Genomic DNA, 26,624 nt, shown 5'->3' on the forward strand with positions numbered 1-26,624 from the left:
ACCATTTTACATTTCCACCAACAGTGCACAAGTTTACCAGTTTCTCCACATCCTTGCCAACACTTGCTGTTTTCTGTTTTTTTGATAGTAGCCATTCTGATGGATGTGAGGTGGTATCTCGTTGTAGTTTTTTTTAATATATAAATTTATTTATTTTTATTTTTGGCTGTGTTGTGTCTTTGTTGCTGCCGTGGGCTTTTTCTAGCTGTGGCAAGCGGAGGTGTACTCTTCATTGCAGTGCACGGGCTTCTCATTGCGGTGGCTTCTCTTGTTGAGGAGCACAGGCTTTAGGCGTGCAGGCTTCAGCAGTTGTGGCTCGCGGGCTCTAGAGCGCAGGCTCAGTAGTTGTGGCGCATGGGCTTAGTTGCTCTGTGGCATGTGGGATCTTCCCAGACCAGGGCTTGAACCTGTGCCGCCTGCATTGGCATGCAGATTCTTAACCACTGCACCACCAGGGAAGCCCCTCGTTGTAGTTTTGATTTGCATTTCCCTACTGATTAGTGATGTTGAGCATCTTTTCATGTGATTATTGGCCATTTGTATATATCTTTGGAGAAATGTTTATTTCAGCCCTTTGCCCACCCATATAGTTTTATTAAAAGCAAAACAAGTAGCTTTGTAGTGCGGCCATGCAATTGTAAGTGATGAGTAAGAACTCAGGCTCTGGAGTTAGAAAGCTCCCAGCTTCACCAGCTGTGTGACCTTGGGCAAGTTACTTCATTTCTCCAAACTCCCATTTCATCTAAAATGGGGAGAATAGTTGACTCTATCTCATTAAATTGTTTTGGGATTACATAAACTAATATTATGGATGTCAAATATATGGGCTAATATTTGACCTATAGTAAGTGTTTAATACATGTTAGCTGCTGTATTGTTGGAATCATGAGCCAGTCTTAAAAACACCTTTTATATCTTGGTCGTCTTCCTATATTGATAGTGTAAGTCATTCCGTTTTTGAAAATTTTCTGTTGTTTTTCCAGTTCATGCTACTCATTGTCTCAGTCACTATATTAGGTAAAACCATATGGAACTGCAATTTTTGTGGATCATAAATGATTGAGTATCAGAGTTTCATGTGATCTAACTTAATGTAGTAGAAACTATCTGAGTGTCTAATATATGCCAGAGTGCCTAGTATGCTATTTTATTCATTCTTCCCAGATTCCCTACAAAGAATGTATTATTTTCCCTATTTTGGGTTGGGGAAACGAAGGCTTAGGGAGGTGAACAGGTTTGCCTGAGTTTACACAACTTGTAAGTAGTTAAGCCAGAATTCAAACCCAGGTCTGCTGAACGCAAAGTTCATTCATTTTCTTTCTAATTTCTACCATCTGAACAGTCTTAGAGACACCCTTCCCCTATCTCTGTGCCCAGTAAATGTGAAAGTTAGAGAAACTACACCATCTCTTCTTAGTTGCCAGTGATTTGGGTTTTCTTTAGTGCAGTGAAGACCATGTTCTGTGTTCATGTACATTTGGGCGTTTGTCCCTCTTTTTCACATTTGAAACACAGCATCTGCAGTGTTGGCTGTAGTCACCCAGGCTCTGCCTTCCTCCCATTTCTCATTGCCATCAGCATCACCATCATTTGTTGAACATCTGTTCTGTGCAGGGAATGTGCTACTTGCTTTATTCTGTAGTATCTCAGTGTCCCTATAATTATAGAGAAAAGGGGCTAAAACCCTTTACAGGATGGAAGGAACTGAGGCTAAGTGGGATTATATGATTTAGCTGAGGGCACAAGTCTATCTTGCTTCAGGGTCCTCGTCTTTTCTGCAACACGTCATTTCCTCCTCCTATTCTTAGAGAGAAGGGAAATGAGGATAGCCTTTCTACAGAATAATCTGTAGCATACCTTGGTGTGTTATCCCTACTGAATTTTTCCTTCTTTCTTTTCCCACTCCTTTCCCCTTAGGCCTTCCCTTTCCCTCTCCCCCTTTTCCTCCCTCCCTCTCTCTTTTCCTTCCTTCCTTTTTCTTCCTTCCTTCCTTCCTTTCTTTTTCTTTTTCTTTTCCTTTCTTCCCTCCCTTCCCCCCCCGCCTTCTTCTTTCCTTCCTACCTAATGAAGTTTAAATACCAAGACTAGGAAACTGCTTAATGTATTTCCTAAAGGAAATTGAATTCTTAGGTATTCCCATTTGATTTCTCCCCCCCCCCGACACTAAAAATTACCTCCAAGTTTAATTTGCTTTCAGAGGAACTATCATCTTTTATTTTTTTTAGTATTTATTTATTTGGCTGCACCGGATCTTAGTTGTGGCATGTGGGATCTAGTTCCTTGACCAGGGATCAAACCTGGGCCCCCTGCATTGGGAGCGCAGAACCTTAGCCACTGGACCACCAGGGAAGTCCCTCATCTTTTAAAATATACTACTAAAACAAGTTAGATTGAATTCTTTTTAGTTTCAAAAAGAGTGACCTTTTCAGATTTTGAATGGAGTCTTTTAAATAATAGGGTTTGGAAGTAATTGCTTAATATCTGAGTTCAAGATAATGACTTAACATGTTTGAGTTTGAGTTCTAAGGCTTTCACCCTACTTATTCCTAAACTAGATAGCTGGAGCCAACTTTCTCACTCACTCCATGAACTGTGTTGGTGAAACCTCTTCTCTTTGCAGCTGGAGGTTGCACTTTATTCCTTTGTCGTTTCATTGTTTCCTTTAGGGTGAGGGAGAATAATTAAGGAGAACATCTTTTCTGAGCAGCTGGAATCAAATTCCAGCTGACTGCAGCACCTGTGAAGATGGCACCTCTGCCCCTGCGTGGCAGGGTGGGATGCCAGCCGTGGAGCCTGGGACAATGGGCTCCAAAGTGCAGAGACACGGCCATGCTACACCATTCCTGCCCTTCTGTGAGCTTCAGATGGCAGTAACACCAGTGAATGCAAAGTGTCTGTTTTAGACTAATTAGAGGGATGATTTGTGAAACGGTGGCTATTTATTTAATTAATCACCAGCACAAAGCCATAAAATTCATATTTTAAAAATCCCTGTTAGTTTGCCATGTGGTTAATAGATTGGGGCACATTAAAAAGTGACATGGTGATGTATTAAAAATGTTCCACCTAAGGTTCCTTCAGGAAGGAACGGAAGCTGTCTGCTTTCAGATGCTGAAGTGTAACCTGCTAGGATTTGACCTGTCTGAGGTTTTAATATTTGTAAAGGCATTTATCTTTTGAATAGCATCTTCATTAGGACAACTCCTTTTGGAATATTTCAAAATACAAGTATGTTTATAGAATAATTTTTAAAATTACAATTAAAGTTAATTTTGTTGTGGGTTCTCTTAACAATGAGGAACTATATTTTCCCATTAAATTATACTGTGTTTACTAAGCATAACAGTATCTCTTATAACAGAGGTTATTGTTTTCTAGTTTTGGGTGGGAGAGTCATTTAATTAACTCTTTAATTAAATCTCTTTATTTAATTAAAAATAATATTTTTGTTTCAGCTGTCAGAATTGCATTTTGTTCTGCTCATATATATATATTTTAATCAAATGGGCACAGGGATAATTGCTCTACTTGGTCAGTCTCAGGTGAGATGAATTGTCATTTTTGAATACTAAGAATAAAGATAGAGTTGAGTCATTCAAGAGATGACACTGGCATTAAAAATGAGAAGAAATGGCTTAGATTCTAACAGATGATAGTGGTTTTTACACATACAAACTTCTAGTTGATTTTCAGTATACATAAATGTGTGTATGTGCAGGCCATCTTGCATTTTAATACTATTTGACACTAAGCTTGGTATGGCTGTGATTCACTCTTTTTATTTAAAGAAAGTATTCTGCATGATCAGTGTTCCTGCTAAACAGTCACCCCAAATTTTTAAGAAAATGTGTTGCTCAGGTGGATGCTTGTAAGGAAATTGTCCGACCCTTAGGATTGTGTTTCTCCACTGTGTTGTATAATTACCTGCTCTGTTAGAAGGGGAGCAGGAATAAAACATGAGTATGTTAATGCAGCCTGGAGCTGATGTGGTGGTGATGATTACAATGCAGATAAAGCATTTCTCATAACTGCTGTTGCCTACTGGAGCCTTTGAAACATCTGGACCTTTAATTGAAAAATTGTGTGGTGCTGTGCAAGGCAGACATGCTAAGTGAAGTCACTAATTTAGAATACAAAAATATAATTGATAAAGTGTTTTATTTACCTTGTATTTAAATATTCATACTCTGTTATGCTTTGTATAACAGGGAATTGCTGGGTTAAATTTTCATGAACATAGACAGTTTAAACGAGATAAATTAAGTGAAAATGTTAATGGAATTTTACACTGGAACCAGAAAACTGTTTGCTCCAGGAGGGTGTGTACCTTTGCATCTATTGGGGCCTTTTAGGAAAGCAAGGTTAGGTCTTATTCTTTGGGTTTTGCATTTTAGAAGAACTAACCACCAATTGGTAACATTGTTGCATTTCATTCTTGTTATTGCTATCATATCTTGTTATTTAGGTAAAAAAAAAAATGAAATGTTTCTTGGCATAATGGTAAATGGCTCTAATGGCAACATTATCTATCGCCCAATAAACTGAAGCCTTCCCACCTCTCAGGGGCAGGTTATCAGAGCCTGCCCAGGAGGCTAGAAGAGCTGGTGAAGGGCGTGCAATTAACCTTTGTCCTGCATTTCGCAGCAGGGGAACTGACCTAGCAGCCTTCCGAGGAAATCCAATTTAATTTAAAATGAATTTGAAAAGACAAATTAGCCATATCTATTTTAATAAGATAAAATCCCGATTCTCCCTGTGTCTGGTTTAGTTAGGACCTCAGAGGAGATCGGACTGACTAAGACTCAGGACGAACAGGAGGGAAATAATGCTAGAGGGCTGAGGAGAAACCCGGGAGACCCTGGTACCCGAGTGATTTGTCAGTTCCTGCAAGCAAGCAGGCCTCGCGCTGCCTGTTTCCGCAGAGAATTGCAACCTGAGATGGGTCTTTGTCTCATCAGACCTTTTGCTTGTGTTGGAGCTTGTGCCATGTTGATGTCATAGGCAGCTTGCCTGTCTCGCCAAGGACCAAACTGTTTTTTTCTTCCTTTGTCATCATCAAAGCACATTTGGGTACTACCACCTGGGTAGCCACTTTTAGTACAGATACACCTCACAATTACTGATGAGGCTCTTAACCCAAGAGTAAGGATTCTCTGGGGCCCATGAGTTGGTACTGGACCACTGCTTTTTGAGAACAGAAGCGGAGGGTTCTGCCTACTCTTAAGGGAGCTGGTGTTCCCTTGTGTTTCTAACCTCTGAAACATGGTGAGTGAGGATTTATTGAGCCCCTTCTATGTACCCAACAGCAAAGAAGTATTCCTTTTATTGTATCTGGGAGACGTGGGATAAAGGCCTGAGAGTCAGACTTTTTGGATTCTTCTCAATTGTAAATTTTATATATAGTTAGAAGTGAGTCTTCCCAACAGGAAGTGTTGTTCTCAATAAATAATAATCTAGTTCTTTTTCTTGCTCCTACTTATGTTTCAGTATGTACTTTCAAATGGTTCAATGCAAACTTTCTCAGTTGGCTCTTTGCAGTTGTATCATTTTCATAATGTAAAAAACATGTATTTTCTGCTGCAGACAAGCATCTTTCTCTGTCACCAGGGGTGTAGGTCCTTTGTGTGGCCTTTTCCTATTGAGAATAGCACCTATTCCACTTATTTCACATGTGCGTTTTGAGGATGAAAGTGAATGTTGTAATTGGAGAAATATAAAGCTATTTATTTCCATTTTGTCTGATGTTTTTACATTGTTTGCTAGGAGGTGCATCAGGGACTTGAATTCATTATAATTACTGAAGAGACATACACTGATTGAGCAAATAAAGTAGTAAGCCCATTTGTGCCAAGGCCATCTAATTAAATTCTAACTTTGGATAAGCTAGATATGCGTGAAAGATTAATTTTAAGAGGTTTTTATGACTTACTGAATTATGATTCAGTGAAATTTTTGAATTATATCATTAAGAAACATTGAGTCTTAAAGTGCCAAAACAGTCATGAACCTACTACAGTGTATAAATTTGTGGGTTTTAAAAAACTTCAAAATCAAGGACACAATATAACTTTTAAATTGTATATTGACATTTTAAACTTTTGAAACATTTAACCAATTGAAACCCTGCAAGAAATGAATATGATCGATGCACCTGAATTACTTCCTTCAATATTTATACAATTTTATATTCTCCAAATACTTCACTATCTCTGGAATTAAATTGTCCTTGGGGTACTTGGAGGGTTGTACCAGATTTTCCATATAATTTAGGAGGATGATAATGGCTATACTGTAACCTTTTCTAAAGATACATCATCTAGTAATGGAGCCAAGTATACATTCCCCATTGAGTTTTAATTTTAAAAGTTGATATTAAATCTTAAAAAGACTCATTGTATTATGATCATTGATAGAGTTTAAAAGATGTAACTCTTCTTTATGGTTTTAAAAAACCTATTTTTACTTTTAAAGCATATTGACTTTATTATATAAATGATTTAATAATGAAGAGGTCCCTAAACTTACCCTAGGTGATGGGGCTTAGTTCATGCAAATTACCTTTCCCTGATATTCTCATCATTATAGAACCCATTGTTTGTATAATTAAATGCAAAGTGCTGTGTAACATTAATGATCTAAAGAATCCCACAATGGCCATGAAAATTCAAAATGGACACTTTACATCCCATTATGCTTTCAGATGACTGGCTTGTGCTTGTGTGAGAGCACCTCCTGGTACAGCTGTAACCATCCTGAGGCTGAATGAGAAGAGAACGCTATGGCTCTTCTCTCTTAAAGACTGAAATAGAGATCCTTTCCTATTGCCTCCGCTTCTCAACCTTGTTTGAAGGGACTTTTTGTTGAAGATCTGCCTGGTCTGAGCAACAGCATAAGTAACAGTAATAACTGACATTGTATGACAATTTGCAGTTCACAGAGCATTTTAACATGCTTTATTTTTGCTTCGTACGTCCAGTAGTAAGTCTATTGAGGTAGTCTCATCTGTGTTTCATGACTGAGGAAATTGACTTTCAGAGAGGTTATGGGCTTGCCCAAAGTTACACGGCTCAAGGCTGGAAGGGCTGGGTCCAGACCAGTTCTATAGGCTGCAGAGAGGTCCCTAGCAAACATAATCATAAAATGTCAGGGTAAAAACTGACATTTTCAAGGACTGCTTTCTAAATTTAAGACTTCGAGAAAAACGGTTTTTATTCCAGATACAGTATGGGTAGGCTTTCTTTTTTTCCCTTCATTCTCGCCCCACCCCCATTTTGTAAAATTTCTTACCTGTATCTAAACATGAATGATTGCTGGTCTTTCAGTCGATGTCTTGAAAAAAATAATTATTCAAGGCTATTACTCAAATTTCACTTGATAACAGATTGCTTAAACCAGTAGCTCTAGGCATTTCTTCTTAAAGTGAGAAAAGACAGGGCATCAAACTATGGCGGGTTTATTTTAAATGGGGAGGCTCTTTACTTTGAGAGCAGCAGCCCCCTTTCTTGTTTCAGGTGCGGGACTATAAATTTATATTTGTCACAGATGTTACAGAAAGAAAATTCAAGAAAATCATCAGCCTGGGAAAAGCCGAGGGAAATGACACTTTCTATACTGTGCTGTACGCTGAGAAGCGTGACTCATACCGCAGTGTTTAGGAACTGAGCTACTTTGTTTGAGGTCCTCATGTATGTGAAGGGGTGTCTGTGGAAGTGGAGGTAAGTTTGTTCCAGGTTTCTGAGGGCTAGAACTAAGATCAGTGAGGAAAATCTGCAGAGAAAGTGTCCCTCAACGAAAAACAAAAGTTCTAGCCGTCAAAACTGTTTGCCTGCAGACTGAAGCCAAGAGTCCACTTCAGAGGGCGGCAGGGACCTCGTCAGTGGAAGGTGTTCAGGAGACGTCATAGGATAACCATTTGCTGAAACTGTTTTGAAGGGGATGACCCTTAAAATTCCCTGCAGTTTTACAAGTATGAACGGTAATAAAGTTTTTTTTTTAAGTCTATGAATGTAAAAGTAGAGGGGAAAAAAGGCAACTTAATGAACAGCCAGCATTTCCTGTGGACTAGGCACAGTGATAAGTGCTTTACATGTGTAGTCTCATTGAATCCTTTCAACAAATCCATGAAGAGGTACTTTTATAATACACTATTTCTGTGTGGAAATAGTGACCCAGAAAGGTTAAATAAAATTGTCCAAGGACACACAGTAAGTGGCATTGCTGAGAACTGAACCCAGGTCTTTCTGACTCTACAACTTATGCTTTTAACCACCACACTGCAATGCCTCGCTTGTCCCTATTAATAGAATAAGGATCCTGGAGGTACCCAGACTAGAACTTGACCTTGTTAAAGAAAGAGTGACAGTTGATGTTCTTAATAATAAAAGCTTAATGGAACCAAAGTTGGTGATTCAGAGAAAACTAATGAGATTTTGTCAATTTTATCTTAAACTTAACTTGTCAGAAAATACAGTGTCCAGTGACAAACTGTAGGAATGTTTTTGACAAGTTAACTTGACTACAGGTGCCAGATCAGGGAAATGATAATTTAATAGGCTTTAAGCATTCCTGATTTATTGAGGGTTAAGATAGCACTACAAAGCCAAGCCCCTAGGTTTGAATGGATTTGTCATAGAATTTTATACAAAATCTATTCATAAGTTCTGTGCCACCATTTTGAATGTACAAAAGTGAGTTCTTTGCCTGAGCTCATAAAGCCAGCACTTATTGAGAGCAGAATGCTTCAGTATGGGGTTTGGGGTTTTTGTTTCCTCTTCATGTAGCCATGGTCAATTAAACCTGGCTTAGACCAGAATTAGGCTTGATTTTGTTTAAAATCCTTACTCTGATTAAATGAAGTCCCTAAATCATCATCAGAGTAGTGATAATCTGAGACCCCTGTACCAAGTCTGGGTATCATGTTATTAAAGACTAGGCCATTGGTAGACTGTAGCATTCTTTGGTCCTTGTTGAGGGAAGAAGGTACTGGTGGAATGGAACTGCAGCCATTCCTTTAAGAGAGTTTTAAGTTTTGAAGGCTACAAATAACCCTTTTATCAATTTGCATCATTATATTGTTGGGATACACTGATATATTTATTTCTACCTTAAAATTACATATAATGATCTGCTTGTGCAGTTGTGACTAATGGAATAATGTTGCCTGCTTTTTGTCCCTTTAATTGCAGAAGCCAAGCTGTCTATCCTTACTCTCTTCCTTTCCCTTGACAGAGAAGTTGAACACTTAGCAACAGTTTTGAGATCTGATATTCAATTTATTACTGACAAACCTTGATGTTAAGTATTAAGTAGTGCTGTTAACTGAACCTTCTGTCCTTAAGACTTAATTCAGCTAACTCACTTGATATGGATGTTTCTTAATTCAAGATGATTTTGAACTGAATGCCATCTATTGTTCTTCCTGCTTCCCCTATTTTGGAAACTAGCAGGTACATAATTTTGAAATTAACTTTATGATAGGCAGCAAAATGTATATTATTTTAATTAATGGGATCAGATGGGGAAAAAAATCTGGAACAGATGTGATGTTTTAATTCATCATGTTGAAATTCTATGTATTTCATTTCTGTACCCATTCATATTCCATATATAGAAGTTATTTAAAATTTATTATCTTTACATTTTATGAACTAATTATTAATTGGGTGACTTATAGTTCATAGTACTGATATTTCATGATTGGCTTAGAGACACTTTTTTTAAAAGTGAGCTTTTGCAGTATATATCACAAGCTACAAAGCATTGATACTCTTTGGCCTAGTAATCTACTCCTTAGAATATGTGTACAAACATTTATATACGAGAATGTTTCTGAGAATATAATTCACAATAGTGAAATATTAGAAACAACATCCATTTAATAATAGGGGAACAGGTTGATAGTACCTCTATATGCTATAGTGTAATGCAAGTGTTTAAAAATTGTGTGTTAAGAGAATATTAATCATTCATTCCATTGATATGTGTAAGTAACTACTATATGTCAGCCCTATGTTAGGTGCTGGGGATATTTTAGAGGAGAAAGAGGGCTCCTGGAGAATGGCCTGGGAAGTAGAAGAGGTATAGCCAGTTTACCTGGGATACGACAGAAGTGCTAGGAGTGGTGGGTCCATTTTGAGAGACAGTCTGAGGACTTCTTTCAGTTCAGTAAGCTAACACCACACCCCTGCTATATTCTTTGCCCTTGGAGAATACAAAATGGCTGAGGTACAGTTTTTCCCTTTACAGTTACATGAGAGGGTGGGGAAGGAGGTTGTAATGGTAGGTAGAGAAAAATGAAGCCATAAGGCTATGCAAGTCAGATTGCTAGGGGGCAGAGAAGAGGAAATTAATTTCGACTTCCACCTTCTAGGAAAAGGAGACATTTGAATTGAAGGACAGAAGAAGAGGTACACTTCTTGATTAGCGGCTATGTGTCAGGCATTTTGTAAACCTTTTATTTGCTTTTCTAAGTAAGGGGATGGAGGTTCTGAGAAGTACAGTTACCTGCCCAACGTCTCAGGTCTAGCAGCTAAGGAAGTGGCAGAGTCTGGATTCAAACCTGGATCTGGCTGACCCCAAATCTGTGCTCTTAACCTCTCTTCAATATACTTCATTAATGATACATTGGGACCAGATTGCAAAGGGTATTAATTGCCATGCTAAAGAGCTGGAATGCTAACACTGGGGAGAGCCATCATGTATTTCTGAGTGATAGGCATGTTCAGTGATTAGAGAAAAATCGCTTTGATAGCAGTAAGGAAATTAAGATTTGGAGAGAGGAGAGATTTTAGAGACAGGGAGATAGTTGGGAGACTGCTGCAGTAGTCTTGCTGAGAGATGATGAAGCTTGAACTAGGGCAGTGGCATTGAGGAGGAAGATTTGAGAGAGATTTCAGAGACATTTGAAAGATGAGACAGAAAAAAGAGTTAAGGTTCTTAGCTTGAGTGACAGAGTAGGTGGTGAAAGCCTTAACTGAGATCAAATACAGAATGAGAGACAAGCTGAAGAAGGAGACAGGTCTTGGACATGTTGAGTTTGAGATTTTGGCTGCATTTGCTAGGCCATCAAGTCATGGACAGGCCGTGTGATATGAACTCTGGAGTCTAGTTGGTCTTTATCAGTTGCAGTTGTGTTGAGGAATAGTTTTGCTTCAGGAATACTTTTCTTTTTGTTCTAAAACCTGAATTAGGGCCATTTGCTGATTTAGGGGCTGCTCTGGAGAGAGTTGTTCAATTCCAAATTAGTCAGCTCAATATGGGTTTATTACTTTTCATTTTTCTTTGGTAAATATTACTTAACTTGCCATTGAAAGGTGTCTGAATTATTTTTTCCAACAGCCTGTCACAGCAACTGGCACATAATGTGTCCTTAGTAAATTCTGCTGGATGCCTTAACATAGGCTACATTTTCAAAGTTGATCCTCTCTTTCTCTTACCTAAAACTCTTAAGCTCTGTGTAGTAGTTCTTTGTATCTCCTTTTTTGTCATTTAATTATAATATTTACTATTTTGTTTCTAATTATAAAAGTAATAACATGCTTAGTATAGAAAGTACAGAAAAATATAAAGCAGAAAATTAAAATTAAACGCTCATAATCCTTTGTCTCAGGGAGAACTCATATTCACTTTTTTGTATATTGGTATAGAAGGTGTTTAAGTACAGTAAGTGTCTTTTCCTTGGGTTAGTGGTTCTATTGGATGGAAGGGTAAGTTTTTTATTTTTTATTTTTTTATCTGGGAGGGCTTTTCCAACCCCCTTTAGTCTGGGTTGTTTCTGAGCTCTCGTAATAGCCTGTACTTTCCCTCTTAAAGCTTTGATCACAATGTACAGTATAGACCGTCAACAGACCATGAATTTGGTGAAGGTCTGCATTTTGTCTTACTTAACTTTGTCTTCAGAGCTCAATATGGTGTTTCAGTGGGTGTTTGTTGAATGCATGAGTGACTGGGAAAGATGGAGCTAAACCAGTTTTCCCTGTCTCTGTGGTGACCCTTTCCTTGTGCTCTAATTATGCCTCCATTTCCCCAATTCTGTGGAACACATAAATTGCCATGCAGTGAAACTGTATATGATCTTTGTTTATTGCTAGTTGCTTTTTAATAGTTAGATGTTACTCTTTGGAATATTGCTTGCCTTGATGTGTGATGAATACTTTTAATTCTTTGGTCACTTTTTTTTTAATAAGTTAATTACTTTCTATTATATTGATGGATTGTTTTACGTTTTAGATGATTCTCTCTAAATATTGCAACACAGGGACTATTAGATAGAGCTAACTGCCACCACCTTGAGTTTTTTCAGAAGAGGCTCCTTATTAAAAAATATATAATTTCAAGGTTTGTGCAAGGCACTTTTCCCCCATCATCAGTGCCTCAAGATGGAATTAGAAGATTAAAAAGATAAAGTGCATCATTCATTTAATAAGTATCTGCCATATTTATTCTCATAGTTTTCCCCACACTTGCTATTTCACTATGAAATGAAGAGGGTAAAGGGATGCGTAGGAATACCATATAACTATCTGCTTTCATTTCCTAAACAGTGGTGACTTCCCTGCAGTCAGCTGACAGTGGCAATGATCTCTGGAGTCTCAATCCTTACCAGTTCTCCTTGGGCAGCCCCTCAGAGTGCTCCTTCTGTAGGAGACTGCTTTAGGCAGTGCTGTTGGCATGTTTGTGAGAAGGAGGGGGAGATGATTTTCAAGCCTTGGAGAGTGGGAATTGATTATATTTAGGATAACTTTAGTGAAAGAAGGTGTTGATGTTTAAAGTAGAGGCCTTTGAGTCAGACAGACATGGCTTTGAGTCCTGGCTCTTCACTTTGGTTATGAGATCTTGAGCAGATGACTGTAGTCTTATAAGCGTTAGTTTTATCATATATTATGAGGGTAATGATAGAACCCTCCCTCTTATAGTGATTGTGAAAATTAAATGAGATAACTTAGGCAAACATTTAGCAGAGTTTATTTAGCTCTAAATAAATGCTAGCTTTTGTTATAGTAATAGGTATTATTATTAGGGCTCCTATAGCATCCATCTTTGGCCTCATGTGACATTGTAATAGACTTGAGTAATAGAAATGGGTCTGATTATAAAACTTAGGTCCTTTCTAGTGTACTGTGCTGCATTTCTAAAGCACTTTATAGTTTGCAGAGTACATTCACATTTGTCATTTCATTGAATCTTTGTATCTTTAGATATTGTGATTCCTATAGCCCCTCAGCTCCAGTTCTTCAGAAGAAGGAGGAGGAATAAACAGAAATAAGAAGAGAGAGCAGTGACAGCAATTAGGGGTTCTGAAAATGAAGTTGAGAAGAGAGTGGTAAGAGGGCTATAAACCCACTCCAGAAAGATTGCCACTGTTTTAATTTTAACCTTTTGACTGCCTGACAGGATCAAAACACTTGCTATTTAGAGACATCTTTGCTAGTCCTTGGAGTTACTACTTCCAAGCTGAAAAATACGCGCACGCTCGTGTGTGTGTGTCTGTGTATGTGTATGTGTGTGCGCGCGCACGCATGTGTATGCATGAGAGGGATAGGGAGAGAGCATTATGTGGGAGAATTAATTTTTTATTATTTGCTTTATAACATAGAAGACTCAGTAAAAAAAAAAAAAAACCCCAGTGGATCTAATATTAGATGCTGGGTTATTTGAGAAGTGGAATCTCTCTAAAAATGTTTTCTAAACTGATTTTATGTATTTCCTTACCCTAGTTCTGATTTTTTTCCCACCTTAGATCGATAGAATTCTGTATAGAGTGTTAAAGAAGGAACCACTTGATTGCTCAAGTCCCTCCATCTCCATCTGCTATCAGGAAACAGACCCATGGAAAAGGGCAAGTGAGATGGATGGAAGAAACTATCATTTATTGAGTTCCTACCATGTGTCCCAGTAGGCATTTGACTCATTCATGCATTCATTCTGTAGTTCAACAGATTTTTTTTGGAGAGTCTTCTGTGTGCAAGGCACAGTGCTAGCCATTGTGTACAGAGCAGTAAACAAAGCAGGCGTTATTATGGTTCCCCTCATGGAAGCTCAGAGGCTAGTGGGGAAGGCATACACTGAAGATGTGCATAAATAAATATATAATATCAAATTGTTAAGTGCTATGAAGGAAATGAGCAGGATATGTGTGAGAGGGTCTTCTTTCTGTAGGATTATCAGTGGAGGTTTCTCTGAGGAGGGGTCATATGAGCTGAGCCTTGAATAACAATAACAATGATAATAATCCTTACAAGAGTCAGTCCTCTGATAGATAGCATGTCCTATTATTATCATTTTATGTATGAGGACATGGAAGAACAGAGAGTTAAGTAACCTGCCCGAGGCCACATAATAGAGGATGCAAAAATCATGAGAAAGTGCCTTCTAGATACGCGAATAGCACTTGCTATGGCCTTAAAAGGGGAAGAAGCAGGCAAGGTACACACATTCAGGGCACTTCTAGAAGGCTGGTGTAGCTGAAGCGCGGCGTTGGGGTGTGGGGGGAGAGTGGCAGTAGATGATGTTGGAGGGCTAGGCAGGGGTCAGATCACGCAGCGCTTTGTTGCACACTGCATGGAATTTGGATTTTATTCAAAGTATCATAGGAGCCACTCACTGAAGGAATTTCAACAGGAGTGTAACATGATCAAATTTGATGCTGCAGTTTGGTATCCACAGATTCAACAAACTGTGGAACCTATAGTACTGTAGCCCATATCAAGTGAAAAAAATTCACGTGTAAGTGGACCCTTGCAGTTCAGACCTGTGTTGTTCAAGGGTCCACAGTATTTACATCTGTTGGCAATACACGAGGGAAGGACAGGAGCTGAAGGTCAAGAGGTGAGGTTCATGGGAAGTTTGAGGAGAGAAGCAAAAGTATGTATTAGTGATCTCAGGTGGGGTGCAGGTTGGATCAGGAGATATAATAGGCTTGCTATACAGTGTTGAGTGTCTGAGGTTTATCATCATGAATTTAAAGTAAAATCAATCTGTACAGTTACATGATTTTTCTCCAGTGATGTTTAGCTGGGCAGTGCAGAGGGTTGGGTTCATATAAGGTTGGGGTTCTGTGAATTGTGTCCAGTGGAGGAAGAGAGTATTAAAACTATTTGCAAAGGAACGATTATAATGGCTCATGTAATCTGGAGGGTGGCATTGGGAAATAAGGGTGACTGAACGATAATTAAAAAATGGTGGTTCAACAGATGATAGGTTGGAGAATTTGAGGGACTACTTGAACAGATGAAGTAGAGGTATATTGAAGTGTGTTCAGGTTTTAACCCTGTGGTCTAGTGGTTAGGATTCGGCGCTTTCACTGCCATGGCCCGGGTTCAATCCCTGGTCCGGGAACTGAGATCCTGCAAGCCGCATGGTGTGGCCAAAATTTAAAAATAAATAAACAAAAATAAAATTATAAAAAAAAGTGTATTCAGTGAGTGGATGTTCTAACTTGAGATTTTGGAGTTAGTGCAGATCTCTGGTGTACCCACCACAATAAGTGATTTGAGGTGGTGGATGAAAAGGCACTGGGGATGATGTGGTCAAGGGATTGAGACACTTGCGTGTTGGACAGATTGTTCTTTTAGATGAAATTGCCAAGAATGGTGACAGGAATTAGGGTGGGAAAGACTATGAGCCAAGAGCTCAGGCCTTCAGTGAGGGAGGAGAATGACCAAAGGAAGGCTGGTGGGTAACAGAAAAGGAGAGGGGGAGGATGGTGTAGTTGGATGGCTTGGGTCTCAAAGGAACAGGGTTTTTTTGTAAGAAAGGAGAATTAATAGTTTGGAAATAGCAGGAACAAGAATACCTACTCCACCTCCTGGCCTTAAGGATTTGAGGGTTAAAAAGAACAAAGCAAAACAGTCTTCTGGACAGCAGAGGAAGTAGTATCCTCATGATCAACAGGTTTCAATTAAAGCAAAAAGGTGGAGGGAATGTTTTTTAAAAAGAAGTAATGATGGGGCTTCCCTGGTGGCGCAGTGGTTGAGAGTCCGCCTGCCGATGCAGGGGACACAGGTACATGCCCCAGTCCGGGAAGGTCCCACATGCCGCGGAGCGGCTGGGCCCGTGAGCCATGGCCGCTGAGCCTGCGCGTCCGGAGCCTGCGCGTCCGGAGCCTGTGCTCCGCAACGGGAGAGGCCGCAACAGTGAGAGGCCCCCGTACCAAAAAAAAAAAAAAAAAAAAAGTAACGATGTATGGAAGTTTGCTGATTAGTGCAGGAGTTCCAGAGGGGAGTGGAGGGTTTGGGAGGGAAGAGAGAGAGGTGTGTGGGAGGGATTAGGGACATGCAGATCAGTGTGAGTATGGTGATTAGGGCAGTAATAAGACCAGAGACCCTTGAACTTCAGTTCAGATGAGTGAAGTAACAGAGGTACTGCATAATGGAATTAGCCCCCCATCGTCTCTGAGAAGGCAAGCCCCTGGTTCCAGTACTGCTAAATGCTTCCTCGGAGAATATGGCAGCTTATCCCAAGGTCTCAAGGAGTGATACGGCAGTTTTCAGGGAGGGCAGCTTATGCCAAGGTCTGACGATGACTTTTCCAAGGTCACACTGAATAAGTAACAAAGCAAATCTCCTGACACCAAACATTAGGTCTGCTCACCACTCTGATTTGTTTATTTTAGTTGCAGTGCTCATTTACCTTACTGCTGGCAGAGCTGGATCCATTAGAACATTAGAAAATTAAAATTAAAGAAGAAGAAAAAAAAACCTTAAAACTAGACAATGTTTCCACTTTGGGACCACCCCAGGCTCGTACGCTGGTATGTGCAAAAAGGATGAGAACACAGGCCCTGGAGGGCAGTCGTTGTAGCTCAGTAGGGTCTGCGTGACCGGAACTGTGTGCTTTACCCTCATGCATGTGCTCTGTCCACAGGGTCATGTAGGCACAACAGCAACCAAGAAGATCGATGTCTACCTCCCCCTGCACTCAAGCCAGGACAGACTGCTGCCAATGACCGTGGTGACAATGGCCAGCGCCAGGGTACAGGATCTGATCGGGCTCATCTGTTGGCAGTACACAAGCGAAGGACGGGAGCCGAAGCTCAAGTAATCCTCCCTCTTTTTGGCTGCTCTAGTTCCTGGCTGTCTCCTGGCCACCCATGCTGCATTCTGGGCCCGGTCAGTCTTTCTAGGCTTTGGCCTGGGAGCCAGACGTCCACACTGATCCAGGTCAGGTTGCTCACCAGATCTTGGGCCTGTGTAACTCAGGCTGATCTCAGAGAGTCTGCTTGCAAGCAGACTGATAAGTTTGTGAATCCAGACATGAGGAAATGCATTTTAGCAGGATCCAAACCCTTTTATGATGCTTGCTGATAAAAGGAGCATGGGCAGTAGTGGAGGGAACTAGTGTTTGTTGAGCACCAATCATGAGTTGGGCATGGTGCTGGGCACTTCATACCTGATTTCTCATTTAATTCTCCCACTTCCTGTGAGGTGAGCATCATGATCCTCATTTTGCAGAGGAGGAAGCTCAGGATCAGAGAGTTGTTATTTGCTGAAGTTTACACCAGTGGGAGATGACAGAGTCAGAATTTGTTTTCCAGTCTGTTTGAGGCCAAGATTTTTACTTTATTTCCTTTTGGTCTGAATTACAGTTTTCTTTGTTATCAGTCAGTGACCAATTTTTCTCTCGATTACTAGACTCTATTCCTCATTAAACTATTATATTAAAAATGTAATGCTTGAAAGTAGAGTCCCTATATATGTACATCATAACTTGAACTTTAAAGTGGTTTGCTGCATTAGTTCTCCCATACTTGAATTTCTTATCTGACAGGCATCTTCTCCTAGTTTTATGTGCCCTTCCCAGCAGTAGGGTTTGGGATACAGCTAAATGTAGTGGATGCGTTCATTTTGGAAATGGATTCTCATGGAGGCTTTCCCTTCTCACATTTTGAGTTAGAATGGTCCAGTCTGTTGTGGGGTGGGGTGGGTGTGTGTGTGTGTGTGTGTGTTTCCTTTAGGTACATTAAATTTGCACTTAAAATTATTCTTTCAGGTTCTCATTGACATTGCCCTCCACTTTGCCTGAAAAAAATGTGGGTATGAAGATAATCCTTATTGCTCCTATGGCAATAGAAAGCCTTTTCAACCAAGATACCACGTAGGCTCAGAAAAGGGTTGAGTCTGCAGCTGTGCTCAAGGCTGAGCTATGGTGTTGTCCCTTTTCAGCGTGAAGTGGAAGCAAGCAAGTGCTAGTTACTTGATGTATGTTGTCTGAGTTAATCCTTACAACACTGCTTGATGCAGGAACCGAAACCAAGAGAGGCAAAGGAACTTGCCCAGGGTTACACAGCAAGTAATAGGAGTTGAACTGTGACATACATTTTACAGATGAGGAAACTAAAGTGTAGAGAGGCTAAGTAACTTTTCTAAATTACACAGTAAGTGGTAGAACTGGTATTTAAACCCAGGAATTTTTTTTAATTGAATGAACGATTATTTAAATTCTGTAGTGCTTTACAATTTCCAAAAGTTTCACACACGTGATTTCATATAATTCCATAATAACCCTTTTTTCTCCCTTCCCCTATATTGCCCCTGCTTCCCTCTCCCCACTGATAACGTTTGTTCTCTATATCTGTAAGTTTGCTTCTTTTTTGTTTTATTCACTAGTTTGTTGTATTTTTTAGCTTCCACGTATAAGTGATAGCATATAGTATTTGTCTTTCTCTGACTTATTTCACTTAGCATAATGCCCTCCAAGTCCATCCATGTTGCTGCCAATGGCAAAATTTTACTCTTTTTTACGGCTGAGTAGTATTCCATTGTGTATATATATACCACATCTTCTTTATTCATTCATCTGTTGATGGACACTTAAGTTGTATCCATGTCCTGGCAGTTGTAAATTGTGCTGCTTTGAACATTGGAGCGCATGTATCTTTTCAAATTAGTATTTTGTTATTTTTCGGATATATACCCAGGAGTGGAATTGCTGGATCATATGGTAGTTCTATTTTTAGGTTTTTGAGAAACCTCCATACTGTTTTCCACAGTGGCTGCACCAATTTACATTCCCACCAACAGTATACAAGGGTTCCCTTTTCTCCACATCCTTGTCAACATTTGTTATTTGTTAAACTCAGGAATTTCTGACTCAAGAGCCCCACTCTTCACTATTACATTATAGTCCTTACCATGGAACTCTGTTATAGGTGATATTAAAATATTTATTGAGTTCATGCTTAGTACAGGCACTGTGCTAGATCTGGAAATACAGAAGTGAAAAAGGCAGTTTATGCCATCAAGGAGGTTATTGTCAAAGGTAATAATAATAGGCAATAATAACACAGTACTCTAGGCAATGATAATACAATACAATAGGCAATGATAATACAATACTATAATAGTCCAATACAGTAGCATGCAAAATCCTGAGAAGATCTGACCCCATATTTGGTGGTGAGACTGGAGTCATGAAAAGCAACCTTGCTTAAGTGACATCTAAACTGAAACCTGAAGGAGTAGGAAAAGGTGATGCAGAGAAGTTGAGAGGAGGGTGCTCTAAACAGAGGGAAAAGCACAGACTTCTGGTTATGATGACCCTTTAAGTTCATGCTTTAAATTCTATATTCTGCTTCAAATACATAGTAATGATAAATGGAGTATGTTGTTGACATACTTGTATTTTAATAACCAGTTAACCATCCTGTGGACTAGGAACAGAACAAAGTTCAGAAATAGGCAGAGTGTGCTGGGAGTTGATTCTTTTAGAGCATTTCTTCTAAAGGAACATGCTGTGAATGAGTTTACCAGTATGTGAAATACTGATTTTTCTCAGGCTTCAGGGCAACTGGGTGGTCTGAGGGTAGTCAGAGCCTCCAGCCATCATTTCTGGGTAGGGAACAGAGTCATCCATCTTTCTGTGTGCCGTACAGATGCTGTTATTTTCTAAGTATCCCAAGATGTCAAAAAAAGTGGGAAACACTGCTTGAAGGTATAGGGACCAAAGGAACTTCATGCCTGGATGGGGACTAGAGGAAGTCTCACTACTGGAAACTAGGATCTGGGGTGGATTTTTGTGCCTATGAAAAGAAACTGAACAAAGCTGCCTGGGTCTGTGGCTCATTTCAAGTTGTGTTTCTGGGGTGGCGGGGGAATAAGATAGCACTGTGACCAGGACCTGGCCACGATGTGACTGGGTTTATGATATCCCTAGTGTCCCTAGTATCACCGAAGGGTAGGAACCCTGAGCTGCCAGTGTAAGACCTGGCTCTAGACTGGAGGCCTCTGCTTTGATGAAGATGGAAGACAGTGGCAATAGACAGGGAGGTGTGGGAGAGGAAGAAAGGGAGAGAGAAAAAGAGAGGAAGCATTCCTATTCAAGAAGAGCTAGCAAATTAAAATTCCAAAGCAAACCAGTATAACTAGTACTAAGAAAGAAAGACAATAATCTGGAGAAAAATTCACACCCAACAAAATTATAATAAAGCAATCTGAAAATAAATTTCAAATAAATATGTTTAAAATCATCAAAATGATGAAGGAATAACACCCATGGGTAAACTTCTAGGAAATTGTGAAACAAAACTGAGCAGATAGAATCAAGAGGTGGATTTAGAAAAGAACCAATTAAAAGTTCTGGAAATATAAAATGCAGTTATGAAAGTTAAAAAAAAAAGTATGTTGGATAAGCTTTAGACTGGGCCCAGTTAAAGAGGAAATGAATTGAAAGATAGTACTAATGAATTCAACTCAGGATGCAACACAAAGATACAAAGAGATACAAAGAAGGAAAGGTAAGTTAAGAGACATGGGGGAAAGATCCAAAGCCTCCCATATGTGAAGCAAAGAATAGAGGGAACAGCAGGGAAACAATATTTGAAGAGCTAATGCCAGAGAATTTCCCGGAATTGAAGGCAGATAAGAATGAGTCTTCGTATTAAAAGCTCATACAAATTAAGTGGTGCAAGGATAGCCTTTTCAACAAATGATGCTGGGCAGTTGGACATCCATAAGCCAAAAAAATAAACTACAACCTAAACCGCTTACCTTGTATAAAATTAACTCAAAATGAAATTTCAACTTAAATGTAAAATGGAAAACCATAGAACTTTTAGAAGAAAACAAAGGAAAACATCTTTGGAACTGAGGGCTAGATGAAGAGTTCTTATACATGACACTAAAAGCATGATCCACAGTAGGAAAAAAAAAAGATAAATTGGACTTCATCAGAATTAAAAACCATTGTTTTACAAAAGATCCTTGGGGCTTCCCTGGTGGCGCAGTGGTTAAGAATCTACCTGCCAATGCAGGGGACACAGGTTCGAGCCCTGGTCTGGGAAGATCCCACATGCTGCGGAGCAGCTAAGCCCATGCGCCACAACTACTGAGCCTGCACTCTAGAGCCCGCGAGCTACAACTGCTGAGCCCGTGTGCCACAAATACTGAAGCCTGCATGCGCCTGGAACCCGTGCTCTGCAACAAGAGAAGCTACTGCAATGAGAAGCCTGCGCACCTCAACGAAGAGTAGCCCCCGCTCACCACAACTAGAGAAAGCCCACGTGCAGCAAGGAAGACCCAACACAGCCAAAAATAAATAAATTAAATAAATTTTAAAAAATCTTTTTTTAATTAGAAAAAAGAAAAAAAGAACCTTATTTTCTTCTCAGTCCAAAAGCTGTCAAGCAGACGTTCTGCCATCTCCTTTCCCATGGGTCAGTCTTCAGCTCCACCTGGCAAAAGGGGGTTGGGGAGGAGGGTGGCAGTGAGTCGAACAGTAGAATTTAAGGCAAAAACAACATCAATAGGGATATTTTGGTAAACTACATAATGAAAAAAGGAATAGCCCACCAAGATAATGTAATAATTCTGTGTATGCATCTAGCAACATAGTCTCAGCATATTTTAAGGTAATTTTAAGGAGCATCTTTGACTGATCCACAGTCAGAACAGGAAATTTCAATACCTGCTATCAGAAACTGATAAACAAAGAAGACCAAAAATAAGTAAGGCTAAGGAAGATTCAAACAATTTAATTACCAATTCTGAACCCCCCAAATAGAGATTATTTCTTGTACTAGTTTGTAAACCTTTGAAGTTGAGTGTATCTTATTAAGATTTGTATTCCTGAGTGTACCTAGCATGCTGACATTTTAAAACAGTCGCTCTGTAAGTATATATTGAATTACAAAATTACATTGACTCCAAAGAAGCCATGGTCTTTTGAAATTTTTTTGCACCTCTTATGTGACAGTGGATTTCTCAGTTCTGTTTGCTATAAGACAGTCTATAAAGTAAACACCTGGGATCTCTTCCTGTCAGGATGTGAAGTACAGGGTTATTTTCTTTCTAGCTTGTTTGTACTTCAGTGTTGGAATAGATCCTTACTTGATCTTTTCCAGTGGGTTGGCCCTGTGGAAGAGCTCTTCATTCACAGCGGGGCAAATTGCTAGATGAATGGGAGAGCTTTCCTTTATTTTCAAGAAAATTATTTATTCGAGAAGGTTGTTCTCCTGTCTCTGTGCCTTGAAAAATGTCTATGGAAGTAGGCTGTGGCCCCTGGGAAGGAATGGAGAATTGGCTGGAATTCTTGGCTTCCTTGACTCTTACACTTGTTAATTCTTTAGCAGGATTGAAGTGTGGTATTTAAGATAATTTCCTGCTTATTTTGGTGCACTGATTTTGGAGGAAACTAAAATCTATTTGGAAGAAGCTAAATTAAATCATTTCAGTCTCTAGGTAGTTGAATATTTAAATTTTGACTTTGTTATGTAGATTTATGTTTATTGAATGTTGACCAGAAAATGTGCCCTATAAAATTTATGCTTAGAGATTTATCTATTTTTGGGAGGCCTACTGTTTAATAATGTTTTATAAATATTCTACAGATTCTGGAAAATTATTCTCTATAGGTTACAGAATTCAATATATACTTATTAAATCAGCATTTTAAATTACTATTATGTTCTTAACAGTTTTTGACTATTTTTGGTCCATGAATGATTAAGAGAAATGAATTAAGTTTCCTGTGTGTATGTGTGTGATTTTTCTCCTGAGATTTCAGCGGTTTCCACTTTATATATGTATATATATATATCAGTGCACAAAAAGATTCATGCATTTCATATCTTTATTGTGAGTTGTACCTTTTTCAATGTAAAACAATCCGATTTGTTTTATTTATGTATTGTGTCCTGCCGTTTTCTTTATTTCAGTGACAATGAGCTATTTTTTCCACTGTTCTTCTTTGTACTTCTCCAGTGTGTCTTTGTTCGGGCTTTTACCTTTGCCTTTTTGTTTTAGCTATGTTGAATACCTTTGTGAGGTTTTTCCTTTTGGCCCAGTCTAAGTCACTGTCTTTTCATAGGGAAGTTTATCTTACTAACATTTATTATAACCACTGACATGTTGGTTTCGTGTTAGTCTACTTGTTTTAAGCTTTGTTTTTTATGCTTTCTTCATTTTCTTTATTTTCTATTTTGAATTTTTTTTACAGTTCTAAAGCCAGTTACCTTTAAATCTCTTTAATAGACTTTATTTTTTAGGGCAGTTTTAGATTTACAGAAAAATTGCCCAGAAGTTATAAAGTTCCCACAATATCTCCTTCCTGCCTCTCATTTTTCCCTATTAGTGGCATCTTGCACTAGTGTGGTACATTTGTTACAATTGTTGAACATATACTGATACATTATGATTAACTAAAGTCAGCAGTTTACATTAGGTACACTTTGTGTACAATTCTAATTATTGTATCATACAGAATGGTTTCACCAGCCTAAAAATGCCCTGTGTTCTATTTATTCATCCCACTCCTCTCACCTTTGGCAACCACTCATCTTTTTACTGTCTCTGTAGTTTTTCATTTTCCATAATGTAGGCTACTTGGAATCATTCCATATGTAGCCTTTTCAGACTGGCTTCTTTCACTTAGCAGTATGTGTTTAAGTTTCCTTCATGTCTTTTTCTGGCTTGATAGCTCATATTTCATATGGTGACTAATACTCCATTCTATGGATATACCACAGTTTTTCCATTCACCTACTGAAGGATAGCTTGGTTGCTTCTTTTTTTTTTTTAATCTTTTTTGGAGTATAATTGCTTTACAATGGTGTGTTAGTTTCTGCTTTATAACAAAGTGAATCAGCTATACATATACATATATCCCCATATCTCCTCCCTCTTGCATCTCCCTCCCACCCTCCCTATCCTACCCCTCTAGGTGGTCACAAAGCACTGAGCTGATCTCCCTGTGCTATGCAGCTGCTTCCCACTAGCTATCTATTTTACATTTGGTAGTATATATATGTCCATGCCAGTCTCTAACTTCGTCCCAGCTTACCCTTCCCCCTCCCCGTGTCCTCAAGTCCATTTTCTACATCTGCATCTTTATTCCTGTCCTGCCCCTAGATTCTTTAGAACCATTTTTTTCTTTTATTTTTTTAGATTCCATATATATGTGTTAGCATACGGTATTTGTTTTTCTCTTTCTGACTTACTTCACTCTGTATGACAGACTCTAGGTCCATCCACCTCACTAAAAATAACTCAGTTTCGTTTCTTTTTATGGCTGAGTCATATTCCATTGTATATATGTGCCACATCTTCTTTATCCATTCATCTGTCGATGGACACTTAGGTTGCTTCTATGTCCTGGCTGTTGTAAATAGTGCTGCAAAGAACATTGTGGTACGTGACTCTTTTTGAATTATAGTTTTCTCAGGGTATATGTCCAGTAGTGGGATTGCTGGGTCGTATGGTAGTTCTATTTTTAGTTTTTTAAGGAACCTCCGTACTGTTCTCCATAGTGGCTGTATCAATTTACATTCCCACCAACAGTTCAAGAGGGTTCCCTTTTCTCTACACCCGCTCTAGCATTTACTGTTTGTAGATTTTTTGATGATGGCCATTCTGGCCATTCTGACTGGTGTGAGGTGATACCTCATTGTAGTTTTGATTTGCATTTCTCTAATGATTAGTGATGTTGAGCACTTTTTTCATGTGTTTGTTGGCAATCTGTATATCTTCTTTGGAGAAATGTCTATTTAGATCTTCTGCCCATTTTTGGATTGGGTTGTTTGTTTTTTTGATATTGAGCTGCATGAGCTGCTTGTACATTTTTGAGATTAATCCTTTGTCAGTTGCTTCATTTGCAAATATTTTCTCCCATTCTTTTCTTCTTGTTTATAGTGTCCTTTGCTGTGCAAAAGCTTTGAAGTTTCATTAGGTCCCATATGTTTATTTTTGGTTTTATTTCCATTTCTCTAGGAGGTGGGTCAAAAAGGATCTTGCTGTGGTTTATGTCATAGAGTGTTCTGCCAAATATTTTCCTCTAAGAGTTTTATAGTGTCTGGCCTTACATTTAGGTCTTTAATCCATTTTTGGTTTATTTTTGTGTGTGGTGTTAGGGAGTGATCTAATTTCATTCTTTCACATGTAGCTGTCCAGTTTTCCCAGCACCACTTATTGAAGAGATTGTCTTTTCTCCATTGTATAGTCTTGCCTCCTTTATCAAAAATAAGGTGACCGTATGTGTGTGGGTTTATCTCTGGGCTTTCTGTCCTGTTCCACTGATCTATTATTTCTGTTTTTGTGCCAGTACCATACTGTCTTCATTACTGTAGTGTTGTAGTATAGTCTGAAGTCAGGGAGCCTGATTCCTCCAGCTCCGTTTTTCTTTCTCAAGATTGCTTTGGTTATTCAGGGTCTTTTGTGTTTCCATACAAATTGTGAAATGTTTTCTTCTAGTTCTGTGAAAAATGCCATTGGTAGTTTGATAGGGATTGCACTGAATCTGTAAATTGCTTTGGGTAGTATAGTCATTTTCACAATGTTGATTCTTCCAATCCAAGAACATGGTATATCTCTCCATCTGTTTGTATCATCTTTTTTTTTTTCTTCTTCTTCTTTTTGTGGTTCGCGGGCCTCTCACTGTTGTGGCCTCTCCCCCTGCCGAGCACAGGCTCCAGACGCGCAGGCTCAGCGGCCATGGCTCACGGGCCCAGCCGCTCCGCGGCATGTGGGATCCTCCCGGACCGGGACACAAACCCGTGTCCCCTGCATCGGCAGGCGGACTCCCAACCACTGCGCCACCAGGGAAGCCCCTGTATCATCTTTAATTTCTTTCATCAATGTTCTGTAGTTTTCTGCATGCAGGTCTTTTGTCTCCTTAGGTGGGTTTATTCCTAGGTATTTTATTCTTTTTGTTGCATTGGTAAATGGGACCGTTTCCTTAATTTCTCTTTCACATTTTTCATCCTTAATGTATAGGAATGCAAGAGATTTCTGTGCATTAATTTTGTGTCCTGCTACTTTACCAGATTCATTGATTAGCTCTAGTAGTTTTCTGGTAGCATCTTTAGGATTCTCTATGTATAGTATCATGTCATCTGCAAACAGTGACAGCTTTACTTCTTCTTTTCTGATTTGGATTCCTTTTATTTCTTTTTCTTCTCTGATTGCTGTGGCTAAAACTTCAAAAACTATGTTGAATAATAGTGGTGAGAGTGCGCAGCCTTGTCTTGCTGCTGATCTGAGTGGAAATGGTTTCAGTTTTCCACCACTGAGAATGATGTTGGCTGTGGGTTTGTCATATATTGCCATTATTATGTTGAGGTAAGTTCCCTCTGTGCCTACTTTCTGGAGGGTTTTTATCATAAATGGGTGTTGAATTTTGTTGAAAGCTTTTTCTGC

At 39.1% G+C, this 26,624-nt stretch overlaps 1 protein-coding gene across 5 annotated transcripts in view; it reads left to right on the plus strand.

Annotated features, from left to right (window-relative positions):
- MAPKAP1 (MAPK associated protein 1) overlaps positions 1-26,624 on the plus strand; it is a 235,332-nt gene that overhangs the window by 83,838 nt on the left and 124,870 nt on the right. For 4 of the 5 annotated variants that reach the window (XM_060101586.1, XM_060101587.1, XM_060101588.1 and 1 more), the window contains one exon: positions 16,864-17,036. In XM_060101586.1, the coding sequence (XP_059957569.1) occupies positions 16,864-17,036 (173 nt within the window). Of the gene's footprint in view, positions 1-13,196; positions 13,322-16,863; positions 17,037-26,624 lie in introns of all 5 variants that reach the window. The other variant, XM_060101589.1, reaches the window with a different exon arrangement.

The sequence above is a fragment of the Mesoplodon densirostris genome, chromosome 6, assembly GCF_025265405.1.
Source record: "Mesoplodon densirostris isolate mMesDen1 chromosome 6, mMesDen1 primary haplotype, whole genome shotgun sequence".
Classification (NCBI taxonomy): Eukaryota; Metazoa; Chordata; class Mammalia; order Artiodactyla; family Ziphiidae; genus Mesoplodon; species Mesoplodon densirostris.